The 19,800-nt window shown below is 44.2% G+C and overlaps 1 protein-coding gene across 1 annotated transcript in view; it reads left to right on the forward strand.

Moving 5' to 3' along the window:
* Window positions 1–19,800, forward strand: part of LOC123773279 (uncharacterized) — a gene marked incomplete in the record, with an annotated part of 416,855 nt that overhangs the window by 246,530 nt on the left and 150,525 nt on the right. The window contains 2 exon segments of the mRNA XM_069317846.1: window positions 1,850–1,988; window positions 16,083–16,170. Of these exon segments, the coding sequence (XP_069173947.1) occupies window positions 1,850–1,988; window positions 16,083–16,170 (227 nt within the window).

A 19,800-nucleotide genomic window follows, 5' to 3' on the forward strand; every position in this document is an offset into this window, starting at 1 on the left:
AGTGTCCCACCTGCAAGTTTTGTCTTGATGGCAGTATGAAATTTCCTGGTGGTCTTTTTAGCACTTGTCTCTCCATAGGTTCTTTTGTCCTTTCTCTTTTGGTTGTTTCAGGACAGTTTTCTTATGCCAGATACTGTCGCCTCGTTTTGGGTGGCGCTGGTGGAGCCGCTGCAGCTTGCATTTGGGATGGATGTCACTTCTGCTTTGTTCCGCAAGCTTTCTCGGGCGTTGTTTTTATCTCCGGCCTGCTCATGTGCCGCCTGAGCTGTCCTGGTCGTTGCACTGGGTGCTGCCTTCTCCCTTCTCCTCGGTTTGGGGTGGCCCTATCGGTTCAGGACTGTTTTTCTATGACTCTTTTCTTGTTGGCATTGGCCTCTGGGGGTCGGGTCAAAGAGTTTCATGCTCTCTTCCGCGCAGGGATTTCTGCTATTTCATTCCTGGTGGTCTCTTCTTCGATTGCAACCGTCTCCTTCTTTTCTGGTGAAGAATGAGTCTGCTGCTTTCAGAAGGGATCCTTGGGTTGTTGATGCTTGGTTGGTTCGGCCGGGGGTGCATCATGTTTTGTGTCTGCTTATGGCTCTTCGCCATTATTTGAGCGTTACGGACTCTGTGGCAGAGGACGCGCTTTGGGTTGACCCAGTTTCCCTTCTTCCCTATTCCAGGGCGCGGGTCTCCCAGGTTGTAAGCAGGATTATTCGGGCCAGGCAGCCTGCGGTCTTTTCCCGTGCCCTCGCCATTCTTAAGTTCGGTATTCGGGTGCTGTTTAGGTAATGTCCTGGCCTATCTTTTAGGCACGGGGGCTTTTGGAGGTCGAACAGGGTCCTGGCTGCACGTTACCTTGTTAATGTTCCTAGTCCTTCTCGGGTGTGTATAGCCTTGGGTCGCAGGTTGCGGCCTGTTGTCTCGACTTTGAGTTGAAGAGCGAGTGTTGACCGCTTCCCAGGCGAGTCCCTTTTTGACTTATCTTTGGTTAGGTAGCTCCAGGGAGCCGAAGAGTCTCTCCACAGAAAATCGGTGTTGAATGTAATGAAACGCCATTTTCTGGGTGAAACCCGGAGGCTTCCCGGCATCTCTCCCTCCCTCCCCTCTGGTCGACGGTTTTTCACGTTTTTGATACTCAGCCTCTGAACTGAGGAGAGTTGCCGGCGTGGAGGTCTGGGACCCATCCTCCTGGGGAAGGGAGGGGGTTGTGCAGACGGATGCGCGGCGGTTGTGGTGACGTCACACCACAGGAGCCGGTCAGCCGAGCGGACAGCACGCTGGACTTGTGATCCTGTGGTCCCAGGTTCAATCCCGGGTGCTGGCGAGAAACGATGGGCAGAGTTTCTTTCACCCTATGCTCCTGTTACCTAGCAGTAAAATAGGTACCTGGGTGTTAGTCAGTTGTCACGGGCTGCTTCCTGGGGGTGGAGGCCTGGTCGAGGACCGGGCTGCAGGGACACTAAAAAGCCCCAAAATCATTTCTAGATAACCTCAAGATAACATCATGTTTGTTTCCCGGTTTTTGATTGGGGAGTTCTGTTTGCTTTTTCGGCTTTCAGTTTGCATTGTTTTTGACCAGCAATAATTTGTTTTGAAATTCCTACCTTTCTGGGTGCCTGACCTGGTAGATGGCAGACAAAGACTGCATCCAATTACACGGGGGGTGTCTTTGGGCCATTGCTCCTCGTGCCTCTCTTGAGGGGACCAGATTCTGGCTCTGGTTCCCAGTAGACTTAGAACTCCTTAGATTGACTGTGGCCACAGTCTATATATACACATCAGCCTGGTATAGCTCCATGGAGCCTCAGGGTCTCACCCAGAAAATGGAGTTTCATTACATTCAACACTGTTTTTTTACGTATTCCAGAAAAATAGCAGAAGTACCGCTCTGGGATGAACTTGAAGAGGAAGAATTTGACGAGTTAGAATTCGTAGATTTATTTGCAAGGCAAGTTGCACAGCCAAAGAAGAAGGAAAAGAAAGAAGATAAGCCAGTCAAAGTCAAGGTAAAATCAGCTTTAAATTTTTGTTAATTTTAAAAATTTTTGTGACAAACGGTTGACCTCGGTATCTTTAGATTTTTATTTTAACCACTGCACTGCACAGAGCATCTTGAGGCGCTGGATCAAGAGTGTGCAGAGCACCATGTGGTGTTTTTATACATAGGGAGTATGCAGAAGTGATTCAAAACTTTTGTGGGTACACAGGGTTCACATCCTGTGCCTCAGGACTCCTGTAAACAGATGCCATCTTGAAAAAAATTGTCAGCATCCATGCTGGCTGTGAGAGCCTTAGTACTGATAGAGCGACCAAGGCTGGTGCATGCAGGCACCACACACAGCACCACTGTGCTGTACCACACACAGCACCACTGTGCTGCTAGGGGCCACTGTACCACCTAGTAATGATTAAAATGGGCAACTTAACTTATTTGCATTGATAGTGTCAGAGATGATTCTGACTGTGATAGACTGTGCACAATGTTCAGATATCAGTGAATACAATGTTAGTTATGATAGTCACAGCTTGAGGTAGTGACACAACACCGTGCCACAGTTTCCTGCATCTATGCATCATGAACTTACCTTATGTTCCTTCACTAATGCTCATTTCCTTATGGAAATGGATTCATATTTGGGATTTTGTGAGAGGAATGTAATGATAACATGAGTTTTGTAGCTAGTCATAGAATATTGAATTAGTTATAGAATATTGTAGCTAGTTCTAGAATATTGGAGGCATTGTTTTGCATCATGTGACTGCTGGTGTCGTCTGCTTGTGGCTCCATGTTGTGTTTTGATTTCATCACCATACTCACCAGAACTGCTTATTAGTTTGTTATGGTGTATATAAATGTTGATAGTGATATACAGTATGCAACCCGTTCTCGCACTTTCGTATAGTCAATATTGACTTATTAAATACGTGCATATGTGACATACTAAACATACTAGTTTACCTTGAAAAGCTTCATAGAAAACACCGACCTTACCTAACCTTCTTAGTATGTTAAGATAAGCATCTTATTGCTTCGTAATTACAATTATTACTTAACCTATTATAGGTATAGGTTAAGTAATAATTGTAATTACGAAGCAATAAGATGCTTATCTTAACATACTAAGAAGGTTAGGTAAGGTCAATGTTTTTTATGAAGCTTTTCAAGGTAAACTAGTATGTTTAGTATGTCACATATGCACATATTTAATAAGTCAATATTGACTGTAAGAAAGTGCGAGAACGGGTTGCAGTATAACGTTTGTATATAGCATAATAACAGCAAGAACACTGGTTCTTGTAAATAATTTGTCACCATATATGATATCTATTTTTTTGAGAATAGCGATGTTCCACACATTTAATTACAGTGGGGCTTCGACTTACGATGGTAATCCGTCCCCAGAGATGGATTGTAAGTCGAATTATCGTAAGTCAAAGCGATTTTTCCCATAAGAAATAAAGGGAATTGAATTAATCCATTCCCCACCCTCCAAAATATTAACTTACAAATACATGTTATACTGAATACAATGTTTTTTCTAACTACAATACAGGACATAAGTTTATCTTACCCTTATGGAGGTCTCTTGATGGCGTATGGAAGATGGTGATGGGGGGGAGGAGAAGAGGTGTTACTGTTTGGAAGGGGACTCCCCTTCCATTATAACATCAGGCAGTGATGACTTTTCTGGGGTACACTCTCTCTTACATTTTGCCTGCATACCACTAGGACCTGGTTGTGATTCACTGCTTGTTTGTCTCACTAAAAACCTTTCCAGAGATTTTTGCTACATTAAGAACATTGTGCGAGGAGCCACTTTCTAACCTCAGAATTGCTTTTAAATACATGGATGGCAAAATACTAAAGAAATTGTTCATGACTTTTATTAGACCAAAGCTGGAATATGCAGCAGTTGTATGGTGCCCATATCTTAAGAAGCACATCAACAAACTGGAAAAGGTGCAACGACATGCCACTAAGTGGCTCCCAGAACTGAAGGACAAGAGCTACGAGGAGAGGTTAGAGGCATTAAATATGCAAAAACTAGAAGATAGAAGAAAGAGGCGATATGATCACTACGTTCAAAATAGTAACAGGAATCGATAAAATTGATAGGGAAGAATTCCTGAGACCTGGTACTTCAAGAACAAGAGGTCATAAATTTAAACTAACGAAACAAAGCTGTCAGAGAAATATACGAAAATTCTCTTTTGTAAACAGAGTGGTAGACGGTTGGAACAAGTTAACACTTTCGCGCACCCGGCGCGCCACCCCTCAACTATGCGATGTGGGTCCCAGCGTTTCATGGTTTGGGCGCGGTAATTCTGAAAAGTGTATACTCTCCAACTTTGTCACCTCAGTTCTCGTCCTACGAGATTAAATTTGGTATCATTGTGTTCGCAACAGAATTCTCTACAGCACTAAATGCATTTAAACTCCAAAAGCCCGGCTAATTACCCGCAGCAAACGGAGAAAGTGCGAATGAGTTACCCAGGAGAGCGCAAAAGCTATAAAATGTGTTAACTCTTTTCACTCTGGTAACCTCAATTTTCGTCCTAGGTCTTTAATTTTGGTATCAATGGGTTCGCAATAGAATTCTCTAGAGGAATATTAACATATAAAATAAAAAACCTGGTCACGCTCCAACCGCCGACGAGTTGAAGACGGGCCACGCGTTAGCTGCGAGTGAGCGCCCAGATGCCTTCCAGCTACACTCCCAATTCCTGCCCACAAATGTTTAGTATTATTACTTGTTGCCAATCTCAATTTTCATGTTACAGCGCTCATTTAGGTATGAAATTGTTCCTAATAGAATGCTTTAGATGGATATGTGCATATAAGGGCCAATTGAAGAACAATGTTGCCAGTACAATATGCGAAAGTATGAACAAAAAAAAAAAATACAAAATAATAACATTTTTTGTACTTACCACCTCAGTGTTGTGTGTTGAACATGACATGGGTTGAACATTTGTTTTATCCACTCCACCTGCTCCTGGAAACGTTTCCTGCAGGGTCAACCCATGTTTTGTATAGGTGAAGTGGATGGTGGGCAAGCATTACTGCTTATCGGCCCAGAATTTTCTCTTTCGATGGTATTTGCTGTAGCATGGTGCAGGACACAATGCCACATCACACGTCTTGCACTTATAGTGTGTGTCCTTCCTTTTACCCGACAATTTGCACACACGACACCTCAGACGCTTCTGTATCTTTACTTGGGTATGGGACAAGTTTCTGCTGAGGCGGTCTGGATTATCCACAATACGGGGTCTTGTTGCAGCAGAAGCACCACTAAGGATAATCACAGCCTCGTCTTCTGACTCAGACGATGAAGGTAAGTCTGCAGGTACAGGTGAAGTGAATAGTGGGCGCCTCACACCTGAAGGTCCTGCTGTTGAAAGTCTGGGTGTTGATGGTCCTGGTGTTGCAACATTGGCTCCAGTGGCATTGACATCAGCAACATGTGGGATGTCATCATCTTCCTCAGGCCAGTTACTAGACTTATAGAACAATAGTGCAGCAATGACTTGTTCATGGAAATGGAGTAATGTCAATTTCCTTCTATCTGTTGTGTAGTAGTTGTACATCACAAAAGCATTGTAGATAGCCATTTGCACAAAATAGGTAATTTTCTTTGTCCATTTGAGTTTTCCTTGTGAAGTGATTGTTTGATCATTTGGTCAAAGTGATCAACACCTTTCATGTTTGTATTGTAGTCACAGATTACATTCGGCTTGTTGACAGTTACCTGCTGCACTGAGCTTGTTCCATCACGATTCCGTACTCGTTTTCTGCGTTGAACCTCTTGTGTTTCTGCATTGTGGCAATTTGTTATGAGTGAAACAATTCGTTTATCTTTCCACAAAATTATGAAAGTATTGTCCTTGCGTTTGAATAAAGTTTTATCTACTGCCACTTTACCCTTTGCTTGCATCTGAAGGGATTTAGGTGCACCACGCTGCAGTGTGAGGGTACCACAGGTGTATACCCCTACTTGAAGCAGTGCCTCACTCAATCTGACCGAATTGTAATAATTGTCCATATATAAATGGTAACCTTTGTTCTTCAGTGGTTCGATCAAGGCCATAACTGTGTCAATCGTCGTTTTCCCAACTCCAGAATAAATTTCAAAATCATAAATGTAGCCACTGTTGGCTTCAGCTAGCATGTAGAGCTTTATTCCATATTTATCTGGTTTATTGGGATTATAGGTCTTGAAAGATAGATGGCCACGCCATGGCATTGTCCCTTCATCCAAACTCAAATTTTTATTGGGAATGTATATTGTCTTGAATTTATTTAGGAGATATTGCATGAGTGAGCGAACTTTGATAAGTTTGTCAACTCCTTGGCCTGGTGGTATGGACTTATTGTTATAAACATGAAAATATCTAGCAATCATTTCAAATCGTTTACCAGTCATAAAGGTGTTGAAACAAGGTAGGTGCCAGAATCTGTCTGTTTGCCAATACATTCTAAGTCTTGGCAACGGGCAAATACTCAAGATCGTCAGTCCCAAATATCTGGCAATTTCTTTCACTGTCACTGGTTCCCATCTGTGCTTTGTCCTTTGCCCAGTACCTGCCTTACTTTGGGATGCATATAAATTAGTTTCATAGGCAATATATTTCAACAATTTTTGAGTCGGAAAGAGTTGAATAAAACTAAGAACAGTGGTAGGTACAGGAACAGTCAAGCCTGGTGTATCTGTAAAATTGTCCACAAAGGGTGCAGTATTGTCACTACACCACCCTTCATCAGAATCTGTTGGTACTGGGGTACGTCTGGCTCTGGCACGAGCTCCAGTACCGCGCCGTGCACGAGTGGTAGTCTCAACCTCAGACTCCTCACTTTCATCACTACCAAAATCCTCATCGGCCGTCTCTGTTTCTAAACGTTCACTACTTGCATCAGTATCAGTACCGACATCAGTTTCCTCACTACATGACCCAGACAAATCGTCAAATACAGCCTGAAACTTAGAGGGAGTTAGTCTCACATACTTGTACTTCTCCTGCACACTACTTAGCTTCTCCTTTTCATGCCTTTCTTTTGCAATTTTCTTCCTGGAAGGGCCTTGTTCATGATCACTATCCATCGTGGAGTAAGCGTAGATAGTTTCTAAAGCCGCAGTAAGAAATATAGCCACGGAAAATAGCCGAAATGTTCACACGTTTGAGACACGAGGGGAGACGACACCGGTCACAACAGTGGAGCGAAAACAATGGGCCTACGGCGTGTGTCGCGCCACCTGCGGGCCACGAGGCGCAACAAAGAAAATGGGAAGACATAGGTGCGCATTTTAAAATCAGTCCCCAAAAAATTGGATAAAAAACTGATTTTTGGTGATTATTTTAGTGGACGACACAGCATTGCGTCGTACCCGAGATTACCGACAGTAAACTGACGACGCAGCATTGCGTCATGCCCGGACGAAAGTGTTAAGTGAGAAGGTGGTGGAGGCCAAAACCGTCGGTAATTTCAAAGCGTTATATGACAGAGTGCTACCTAGAGCTGCTGGGAAGACGAGACACCACGAGTGTAGCTCTCATCCTGTAACTACACTTAATTACTATTAGCTGTTAGATCCACTTAAACTTTTTACAGGCTAACACTAGCGCCAGTAATTTTAATTACTGGCGCTAGATGGTGCTAAAAATCCACAGTAATTGTCTTTCTTCCTCTTGACAACACTAGCAAGCAGCTTCTTTGGCGACATCGTACGTCACAAATTGTAGTCACAAAACCACAATACACCCAAAGAAAAAGCGCAAATAAATGCAGAGGGATGCTTGTCGTGCGCGATACAACAACACTGGCGTCGGAGGTGTCCGAGAATTTGCGAGAACCAGCGAGACGCTAGGAAGCACTATGTGGCTTTGCTCATTAATAGAGGTGAAGCTCGTCAATAGAGACAAATTTGCTGCGAATGGCTCGCTCATTACTCGAAATGCTCGTAGATAGAGCCGCTCGTTAATCGAGGTGCCACTGTATATGTACATGTATGGATGTGTGTATTTATATACATTACAGTAGTTCCTCGGAATACGAGTGTCCCTGTATATGAGTTTTTCGGAATACGAGCAGGATTTCCTCGGAAAATGTGTCTCGGAAGTTGAGGGTTACCTCGGAAGGCGAGTTTGTTGATACGCGTACAGGCCGACCTAGCTCGTGGTGGTACGGCGATCGTCGCCTCTCACCCCTCAGTTTACCAGCGCCTCACACCCAGTGACTATCCCACGTAAATTCTTCACCGGGATTTTCAGTGTTTTGTTGGATTTTTCGTCATTTGACCATTAAAGATATTATATATCTCGCCATGGGTCCCAAGAAAGCCAGTGGTAAGGTTTAACCTAAGAAAATAGTGCTGCATTTCGTGCGATCGAGTGGCAACACTGAAAAGTGTATACTCTTTTCACTGTCCTGACATTAATTTTCGATTTACGTATTTCGTTTTTGTACCAGTGTGTTCACAATAAAATGTTCTATAAGAACTTTAGTATAAAATGTCACACAAGGATGTGTTAGACCGGGACCAAATAAAAAACTACGTCGATTACACTTGTGTCAACAATACAATGGTCTTACCTCGATGGTGCAATGCTACGCCGTTTTCCCAAATAGGCTTTGCAGCTATTAGAGAAAACGTAAACTTCATGGCGGACATTTTCAAACTATCCCAAAGTCGATCTCATAACAAATCGAGTTTATAGAAATATTTTTTCTCGTGACTCGTGAGTGAGTCCGCTGTGCGACCTCAACACAAAAAGTAGTAATGCTCTTGAGCGCCGAGATAACGCTAAAGTGTTAAGAAAATGTGTGAAGTATGGGAAGAATTGCAAAGTTTTGTTGAAAAAACTCGCCCAGATAAAGCTGTAGCAGGCCATTGCATTGACCTTTTAAATGACAATGTGTTGTCTTACTACAGACAAGTGTTAAAATGTAGGGAAAAACAAGTGTCTTTAGACAGAATCTTAGTAAGACAAGCAAGTCTTAGTGGTATGCAGGCAAAAAGGGCCAGTGTGTGCACACCAGTGAAAACCTCACTGCCTGATGTTATAATGGATGGGGACTCCCGTTCCAAACAGTAACACCTATTCTCCTCCCTCCTCCTCCTCACCATCTTCCATCTTCCAGCAAGGTAAGTAATAACTTGAACATAGTTTTGTAGGTTTATTTAGATGAATTAGGTATAAAAATTTAGTTTGATGTGGGGGTTTTGGGGTAGTCAGGAACGGATTAATTCATTTCCCATTATTTCTTATGGGGAAATTAGCTTCGGAATACGAGTTTTCGGAATACGAGCTGTCTCCAGGAACAGATTAAAATCTTAAACTGAGGTACCCCTGTATATGCATTTTCTTTCGGAAGGGGTTCCGCCCCCTTCGCTGTTCATGGGGCGCTGGGAGAGCAGTTTGCTCTGTTGGCTCTCGCTTATGGTTGTCTTCCGGCCTCTGGTGGCATCGGGTGGCCCCCAAACTGCCACCCCCAGTTTGGGGTGGCAGGGGGTGGCTTCTTCCCTTATGCTACGTCATGTCATCGTAGCGTGGGTACGTTTGAATGTGGTCGTTCTGCACCATCCTTCCGAGGTTCCCGCCTGTTCTAGTGCAGACATGGGCCTTGCGGTTCTTCTGGACTTAGGCAAGCTGTGGTCCCGGCTTCAGCTATTTGAGGGGGTCCCAGGTCACTCGGTGGTTGCTCGAGCGGTTGTGCGGGAGTCTGAACTTCGCAGTGCTGATCTGTCCATCGGGTAGGGTTTGGCTTTGGCGTCTGTTCGGTTCCTTCGGGGACTTCCATTTCGCCTCTCGCAATTGTTGGGTTCGTTTCCCACGGCTCCTCCTCTTTCAGCAGGTCGGACCGGTTCTGTATGTGACTGGTTCGGCCTTCTCCTCGGCTCATCGCGTCTGCTCTGCTGACGTGGGTGTATTACCATCTCTATGGTGATCAGGTGGCTTAGTTGATGGTGACCTTGACCTGCGAGCTTCGTCTTGGCGACAGTGTGACGCACCTGGCGTTTCTATTCGCCAATTTCTTGCTCTTCATAGATCATCTTCGCTTTTGCATCGGGTTTTCTTGCCCTTTCTTGGGTTTTCAGGACTGTTAATTGATGCTTCTTACTGTTGCCTCGTATTGTGCAGCACTGGCAGAGCCGCTCCGACTTGCATTCAGGGTGGACGCCACATCCGCCCCGTTCCGTACGCTTCTCGTGTTGTTTCACCTCTGGCCTGTTTCGCCTGAGCCATCCTGGTCCTTGATCAGGGTGCCCTTTTATTCTTCCTCTCATCAGTTTGTGGTAGCCCCTTCTGTTCAAGATTGTTTTTTAAAGGTCATACTTTGTTGGAATTGGCCTCTTGAGAGTCGAGTCGGGTCGGGGAGCTTCTGGCTCTCCTATGGCACAGAGGTTTCTGCTCTTTTGGTACTGGTGGTTGGTTTGTATGCTTGCAGCCTTGCTCCGTCCTTCTGGTGACGGTCGAGACGGCTGCTTTCCGGAAAGGTGCTTGGGTTATTGATGCTGGGTTAGTTAGGCCGAGGGTGCGACATGTGTTGTCCGGTTGCGGCTCTTCACCGTTGTCTGCGGGCCGTGGCTGGGGATGCGCTTTGGGTTGATCCGGTTCCACTCGTTCCCAGTTTCAGGGCTCGGGTCTCCGCTGCCGTGTTACAGCATACGTCTTGGGCTCAATTTGGGCGCGAAGATTTGGGGGTCACACAGGTTCCTGGCCGCCGTTCATTTGTGAGCGTGTCTGCTCCTGTGTGTTCTTGTTGCTTTGGGTTGCAGGTTGCTGCCTGTTATCTCTACTTCACGTTGCGGAGTTTGTGGCGGCCGCCTCCCGGGTTGGCCTTTCTTTTCCTTCTCTTTGGGTATGAAGCTCCAGGGAGCTGTTGGGGCTCCCCACAGAAAACCAGCGTTGAATGTAATGAAATGCCATTTTCTGGGTGAGCCCCGGATTGTTCCTGGCAACCCTCCCTCCCACTGGTCGGCATTTTTTTTAGAGTTGGTTAAAGCTTAGCTTCTGAGCTGGTGCTAGGCAGCCGGTGCGGTGTGGTCCAGGGCCTCCCTCCCCCCTGGAGAGGGAGGCCCGACCGGAGGGGGAGCCGATCGGCCGAGCGGACAGCACATTGGACTTGTGATCCTGTGGTCCCGGGTTCGATCCCGGGCGCCGGTGAGAAACAATAGGCAGTTTCTTTCACCCTATGCCCCTGTTATCTAGCAGTAAAATAGGTACCTGGGTGTTAGTCAGCTGTCACGGGCTGCTTCCTGGGGGTGGAGGCCTGGTCGAGGACCGGGCTGCGGGGACACTAAACCCCCGAAATCATCTCAAGATAACCTCAAGATAATCCCTCTCTCGTCGGGGAGTGCTGCGCAGACAATCGGTGCGGCAGTAAATTTTGATGTTTGCTTGTTTACTTGGGATTGTAGGGAGTTTCTACCTTTCTGTTCGTTTTTTTTGTTTTAGTTTATTACCATGTGGGGGTTTGTTTTGTTATGCCTACCTTTCTGGGTGCCTATTCCCAGTCGATGGCAGATAAGGAAGACCCCCAACCACAAGGGGGGTTTCTGGGGCAATTGCTCCCTGAAACCTCTCTAGAGGGGCCAGGTTCTGGCACTGGTTCCTGGTAGGTCTGAACTCCATAGCTAATGTCCCGGTCTAATACAGTGGCACCTCGGCATACGATTGCCCCTACTTACGATAATTTTGAATTACGATGTAAATTTCATCGAAAAATGCAACTCGACATCCGATGGTGTCGTCGACTTCCGATATTTGTTGGTACACGTTCGGGTTGACCGAGCGCGTGGTTCCTGGTCACGCGGCCGACCTGCTTCAGTTTACTACAGCTGCCCGCTTAATGACGATCGCGCCTATTAGAAATTCCGCTTTTGTGGTGATTTTTTGCATTTTGAATATTAACCCTTCAATTGCGCATCGCATCATATGATGCTTTGACTGACTTGCAGTAAATTGCGCATCGCATCATGTGATGCTTTGGAGTACTACACAAGATTTAAACGGCCCGCAGATACACGGGATTCACCACACCTTCATCAGGGCTCTTGTAAACAGACGGCATTTTACAAAAAAATCGTGGGCCAAACTCCAGGGTGTTAGGGGCCTCAGTACTGAGTGAGCTACCAAGCCTGACGCACGTAGCATGAGCTCACAGCACTGCTGTTCAGCTTGTGACCACAGCATCGCCTAAAAATGCCATAATATACTTGTTCATGCTATAATGTAGCGATGATATTACAGAAGACCCCAGACAGTGATAAAACTGACCAGGGTTCTGATAATAGCAGGATTGTGGTGATATTTGGTGCTGTGCGCCATGGAGGGAGGAGTAATGCTGTGGGAGGGAGGATGGTGGCGTTGTCTTCTGACTGTGTGTGGCCACCTTTTATTGACTGCACTCACCATACCAGCTTAGTGGTTCGCTATGGTGAACACAAATGTAGATACTTATATATAACATCTGTATAGTTTGAAAAAACAGCGAGAGCAGGAGGTTGGGAGCCGCCATTTTGGTGAGGGTGGAGCGTCGTCTGCAGGACTTACCATGTTGTTTACTGATGACCACGATGGTCTTTGGGCACCATACCAGTTTACTTGCACAAGTATGGTGAATAAAACAGGTAGATATTTATATATAATGTGTGTATATAGCGTAATAACACCACAAACAGTATTGTTGTAGGAGAAATATTAGTGCGTCTGGCCTTGAAGGCAGCCGCCACCAGCTGACTGTGTGAGTAGCTTCGTCTCTGTGCCTTTACTCACCATACAAACTTAGATGTACAGTTATGGTGAACAAAACATGTAAATACTTATATATAACGTCTGTATATAAAAGCAAAAACAGTATGGTGGGTGGAGAATGGTGGCAAGTCAGGTGAGGTGAGGGAGGGAGTGGCAGCCAGTCACTGCCTGCCACTGCCACTGCCACTCAGCATACCAACTTAGTGGTTTGTCATGGTGAACAAAACATGCAGATACTTATACATAACCTGTGTATATAGTGTAATAACCGACAAAGTATTTGTTCACTGTTTGATGAACATAATTGAATCAACAATATGCACACCATATTTTTGAGTACAGAGATGATTCACTAATTTTATTATATAAATATATCACACTACAAATTATTGAATAATATTACAGCAAAAAAACTACGAAAAATAAATCAGAGACATTGAAATAATTAGGTAATTATCTCTTTGTGGAAACTCTGACCTGACAGCTGGCGATCAACAGACTGCCTGGGACGCACGCTCAGTCAGCGCCTGATTTTTGCCACACTTCCCCGCCCTATAGCAGGCAATATATGCCACTTACAAATTTGTTATTATTTTTCCCGTGATCAGTGAACACAAATTAACAGGTTAGGAAGAAAAAATAATTTTTTTTTTTTTTTTGGTATGCGCCTGTGGGTGTCAAATGGTATATAGCTATGCGCCATTTAAGGGTTAAAGTAATTATTATATATCACGCCATGAGTCCCAGGAAAGTCAGTGGTAAGGCTCAACATATGAAAACCCATGTAAGGATAACCATAGAGCAGAAACAAGAGTACAGAATGTCTCTTCCTCAACAATTAAGAAAATGTGTGCAGCATGGGAAGAATTGCAAACCTTTGCTGAAACGACTCGCCCAAATCAAGCTGCAGTAGGTCGTTTCCTTAACCTATTTAACCCTTAAAGTGCACATCACGTCATATGACGTGTTTGAGTACAGGGTACTACGCAAGATTTAAACGGCCCGCGGATACACGGGGTTCACCACACCTTCATCAGGGCTCTTGTAAACAGACGGCATTTTAAAAAAAAATCGTGGGCCAAACTCCCGGGTGTTATTGGCCTCAGTATTGAGTGAGCAACCAAGCCTGGCGCACGCAGCACGAGCTAACAGCACTGCTGTTCAGCTTGTGACCACAGCATCGCCTAAAAATGCCAAAATATACTTGATCATGATATTATGTAGCGATGATATTATTACAGAAGACCCCTGACTGATAAAACTGACCAGGGTTCTGATGATAGCAGGATTGTGGTGATATTTAGTGCTGTGCACCATGGAGGGAGGAGTAATGCTGTGGGAGGGAGGGTGGTGGCGATGTCTTCTGACTGTGTGTGGCCACCTTTTATTGACTGCACTCACCATACCAGCTTAGTGGTTCGCTATGGTGAACACAAATGTAGATACTTATATATAACGTGTGTATAGAGGGTATAAACAGCAAGAGAAGGTTGGGAACCGCCATTTCGGTGAGGGCGGTGGCGTCGTGCAGACGATGCCACCATGCAGATGACGGTGTTGTTTACTGGTTACCACTATGGTCTTTGGGCACCATACCAGTTTATTTGTACAAGTATGGTGAATAAAACGGGTAGATATTTATATATAATGTGTGTATATAGCGTAATAACACCACACAGTATTGTTGGAGGAGAAATATTAGTGCGTCTGGCCTTGAGGGCGGCAGCCATCAGCTGACTGTGTGAGGTCCTACGTCTTTGTGCCTTTACTCACCACACAAGCTTAGATGTACAGTTATGGTGAACAAAACATGTAGATACTTACATATAACGTCTGTATATAGTGAATTATAGCAAAAACAGTATTGTGGGAGGAGAATATGGGTGAGTCAGATGACTTGAGGGAGGGCGGGAGTGGCTGGCTGGTGCACGGCGGTCACTCCTCGTTACTTTTTGACTCATAATAGCTACTTAGTGGTTCCTTATAGTGAACAAAACATGCAGATACTTATATATAACCTGTGCTTATAGTGTAATAACCAACAAAGTATTTGTTCACTGATTGATGAACATAATTGAATCAACAATATGCACACCATATTTTTGAGTACAGCAATGATTCACTCATTTTATTATATAAATATATCAAACTACACACTATTGAATAATATTACAGCAAAAAAAGTATGAAAAATCAATCAGAGACATTGAAATAATTAGGTAATTATCTCTTTGTGGCAACTCCGGCCTGACAGCTGGCGAGCAACAGACTGTCTGGGACGCACGCTCAGTCGGCGCCTATTTTTTGGCAGACTTCCCCGCCCTATAGCGGGCAATATATGCTACTTACAATTTTTTTTATTATTTTTCCCATGATCAGTGAACACAAATTAACAGGTTATGAAGAAATTTTTTTTTTTTTTTTTTCAAAATTACATGCGCCTGTGGGGAAGAAAGGATATTATACCCTTAGCATGTTAAGGGTTAATGACACTGTGATGCATCATTACAGACAAACGTTAAACGAAGGGAAAAACAAATGTCTCTTGACTAATTTGTAGTGAGACAAACAAGCACTGAACCACAACCAGGTCCTAGTGGTATTCAGGCAAATTTAGGAGAGAGAGAGAGTACCCCAGAGAAAACATCACTGCCTGATGTGATAATGGAAGGGGACTCCCCTTCCAAACAGTAACAACTCTCCTCCTCCCCCCTCATCACCATCTTCCATACGCCATCAAGAGTCCTCCATAAAGGTAAGAGAAACTTAGGTACTGTATTGCAGTTAGAAAAAAACATTGTATTCAGTATAAAATGTATTTGTATGTGAATATTTTGGAGGGTGGGGAACGGATTAATTCATATCCCTTTACTGTATTTCTTATGGGAAAAATCGCTTCGACTTACGATATTTCGACTTGCGATCTGTCTCTGTTAACGGATTAGCATCATAAGTCGAGGCCCCATTGTATAACATATATTAGCCCAATAAGCTCGAGGGAGCCTCCAAGGCTCACCCAGAAAATAGCGTTTCATTACAGTCGATGCTGGTTTTTTGTTTTGTTTTTGTGGAGAATATATAAAAACCAGCTGCAATGACTTGTGTCCTCTCCTGTGGCTCAAAAAGAGTCAAGCTCAAATTCTCTTCACTGCTATGTGATGTAACAAAATGGTAATCACTCTGTGCATTAAAATCGTGAATGCACTGGCTGTGCATCAAGGTGGTAAAGCAAGTTTTATGAATCTAGGGACAATCTTCAGTTGTTAACAGCTAAAGTGTTAGTGATACAGTACAGTATGCTCAACATTTTTTGTTAAAAATTGTCTTTTTCTTTCCAACAGGTTGCTAAGGTTTTAGACAGCAAACGATCTCAGAATGTAGGAATTTTTATTACGAGTCAGCATCTTGACATTGGTGATGTTGAAAATGGTGAGTTTATGTTATATTTATTTTAATTAATTAATTAATAATTCATTGTGTCAGAGGACAGGCAGCCAATATATACATACAGTACATGAACAAATTTCAAGGGCCGTGATGAGGGTTCGAACCTCGTGGATTTGTTCATTTGATGCATCACACTATTGTGATTTCTGCGTGCATACAGGACATATTAGGTTTATATTGAGGTTCCCTCCCCCCTCCCCCCAAGGTCGAATTACTGACCCTCCCCAGGATGCAACCCCACAACAAGCTGACTAGCTCTTAGGTATCTATTTGCTGCTAGGTGAACAGGGGCATTAAGTGATAGGAAATGCACCCAACCATTACTGTCCCCACCCAGGATTCAAACCCGGAATTCTTAATTGCGAGTCGAGAACGAACCCGACTGTACTACTGGGACCCTAAATTATTAGGGTCTTTTATTATTATTATTATTATTATTATTATTATTATTATTATTATTATTATTATTGAAAAAATCAACTGGAGCTCTTAGGTGACTGGAACCCACAAGCAGCATACTGCCAGCTCCAGCCTCCACCACTGTACCACCCAGACCTGGTATAAGATACACAACCTGGGATTCTACTGAATTGACAGGAAGTCTGGAGGCCTCTCCTGAAGCCACTGAAGTTAGTGTGATTTCTCTGTGTAATTGATGTTGGGGCATACATACAGTGTTGACCTACTTTACCCACACCCAAGTGCCTGGGGGATGTACGTAAATCTTGGTATGGCTTCAGGAGAGGCCTCTAGACTTCCTGTTAATTCAGTAGAATCACAGGTTGTATAACTTTAAAACGGCTGGGTGGTACAGTGGTAGAGGCTGGAGCTGGCAGTATGCTGGTCACCTAAGAGCTCCAGGGAATTTTTTCATCGATATATATAACATTAGTGTGATTTCTCTGTGTAATTATAATTATTATTATTATTACTATTATGAAGAGAAATCACATTAATGTGGATTTGTTCTTTGATAAATCACACGAGCCTTGATGGGGATTCGAAGCTATGTGCTGAGTGTTCCCAGTTGTGCTCTAGTCAAGTGACCCTACAGCATCTTAGTGGTGAATGTTTTGACCATGTCGTGGTACAGTTGACTAGAGCATGTCTGGGAACACTTGCCGCATAGCTTCGAACCCTCGTCAAGGCCCCTGTTACCTAGCAGTAAATAGGTACCTGGGAGTTAGTCAGCTGTCACGGGCTGCTTCCTGGGGGTGGAGGCCTGGTCGAGGACCGGGCCACGGGGACACTAAAGCCCCGAAATCATCTCAAGATAACCTCAAGAAGAAGGCTCCTGTGGATTTGTTATTGTTGTTGTTTTAGAAAATTGAAAATATTATATTATAGGTACCAACTGGAGAGTTTCAGAATTGAGTTTGGTCATTAAAAGGAACAAAACCTTACTTTTGCCAAGTTAATATTGATGGTGATACTATACAGCATTTCAAAGTTTTCAGGCGTAACCTGAAATAACATAGCCGTTATATTTTTACAGCTTTGCTGTTGATGTTTCAGCTCCGTGTTTTACAGCTGTCTTTCTCATTATTATAAATATAAATGAATTTTGCATTTTAATAATAGCTTTCTACAGAATTATGAAGAGAATAATTGCATACAGGTACAGTATTTGGGAATATTTAAGCAAGATATTTTTGCTAAACCGATACAACTTGCATCATTTCAAATAATCAGTGTTCTGTTTTTAGAAATAATAATGTACAGGCCAACAACTCATATTAAATTAACATTTTGGTGCTCTATATTGCCCCTCGAGTGTATTTTGCCGTCCAGGTTGACTTTTAGGTTGAGGCAAGTGGAAAAGAGCATCTTTTCCCTGAACCCATCTCTGAATGCAGAAAACGATTTATCTATGTATTATCTATATTAATCGGAGATGGCATAAGTGGGCAAGGGTGGCACTCGGAGCAACAACTGTATACGCTCGCTTTATCGTCCTCATTGGTGCTGTATCCCTTTCATCCGACCATTGTGTTAAGTCCTTATTGTGCCTAGCTTCACCAATATCATGACCCTTATGTTGTTCAAACAATAAGGTCTGAATTTCACCGACAGAGCACGATCTTTCAACACCGCGTCACAGATGTTTGGGAGCCAGAGGCGCGTTCCCCACCCATGGTTACTCACTCAGTACTAACCCAGCCAGCAGCCCTAGGGCATTCTGGGAATTTTTTCCAAGATGGCTGCCTCTCACTGGAGTTCCTAAGAGAACATTTCGTACACAACTAACTGCGCAAACATTTTGAATGGGTTCAAAAAACTCAGTTTTCTCAATTGGCGCAGTTTCCCTCCGACCGACCGAGTTTTCTCGGTTGGCGCACTTCAGCGGCTAAACTACTAGATGGCTACCTGGCAACTGTCCCAAGCCACCAGCAGATGTCATTACCAGCAAGGTCAACATAAGTGCCCTGGGATTCCACTCCACTTTTTTTGCACACTCCTCTACCTCACTTAGTTCCCTTGTCAGAGAGGAACTAGTTTCTAAGTTAGGGGTTTAGTGTTCATTTTGAGACTTAACTTTTCTAGGAGGAGCTCCTTGTGGCTTCCTGAAGCTGTACTCTGAGAAGGTTCCCAACTACCAGGTCACATCAGTTTGAAGTTCTGTAGGCTTACTGGGGACTAGTGACACAACTTGGCTTCCTTCAAAGAGGTGCAGGGAGCATTGACATTGTCACCTCACTAGGGAAGGCATCCAGAAAGTCAGTGGCTCAAAGGAAACCACTGCTGGGTTCAAAAAGAGACCAAAACCTGCCTAATAAACCCCTTCCCCATCCCCACCAGATATTTACCTGAATTTGCCTGAAGGCCACTAATACTAGCGTCCTCGATGAGGACAGGAACCCGGTGGTTTGTCAAAGGTCCCCGCAATTGCCCTGATGATTTTTTCAGCTAAATTTTAAACCCCAGCAGAGTTTTGGTGTTTATGGCTTCGGCTGGTAGGCAGTTCCATGGGTTTACAACCCTATGGGTGAAAAATCATCTCATGTTTTCTCTCCTACACTGTGGTTTGTTGAGCTTGAACCCATTGCTCCTCGTTCGTGTTACATCTGACCTTTTGAAGAAATTATCCGGATCGACATCCTCACAGTTGTTCAGTATGTTAAAGGTTTCGATGAGATCCGCCCTGTCATGCCTGGTTTACAGTGTTGTTAGCCCCATGGCCCTCAACCGTTCCCGATACGAGAGATGACTACGCTGCAGTATGATTTTTGTTGCCCAGTGTTGCACCTTCTCCAGAGCAGCTATGTCTTTCTGAAGAGGAGGATTTTCATGCCTGGATGCAATAATCCAGGTGGGGGGTGCACCCGAGACTTGCACAATTGAAAGACTACCTTCCTTTCCTTGAAGGTAAAGGTACGCTTGAGTATTGATTATTATTCCCAGGGTTTGGTTTGCTTTTCTGTGGAGAGCCCCTTTGGCTCCCAGGGGCAATACCGGGCTGATGTGTATATATTAGACTGTGGCAACAGTCGATCGAAGGAGTTCTAGGCCTTCCAGGAACCAGAGCCAGAACCTGGCCCCCCCCTCCCCCCTCAAGAGAAGCACAAGCAGCAATGGCCTAAAGACACCCCTGTGTAATTGGTACCAGTCTTT

Source organism: Procambarus clarkii, chromosome 89, assembly GCF_040958095.1.
Source record: "Procambarus clarkii isolate CNS0578487 chromosome 89, FALCON_Pclarkii_2.0, whole genome shotgun sequence".
NCBI lineage: Eukaryota > Metazoa > Arthropoda > Malacostraca > Decapoda > Cambaridae > Procambarus > Procambarus clarkii.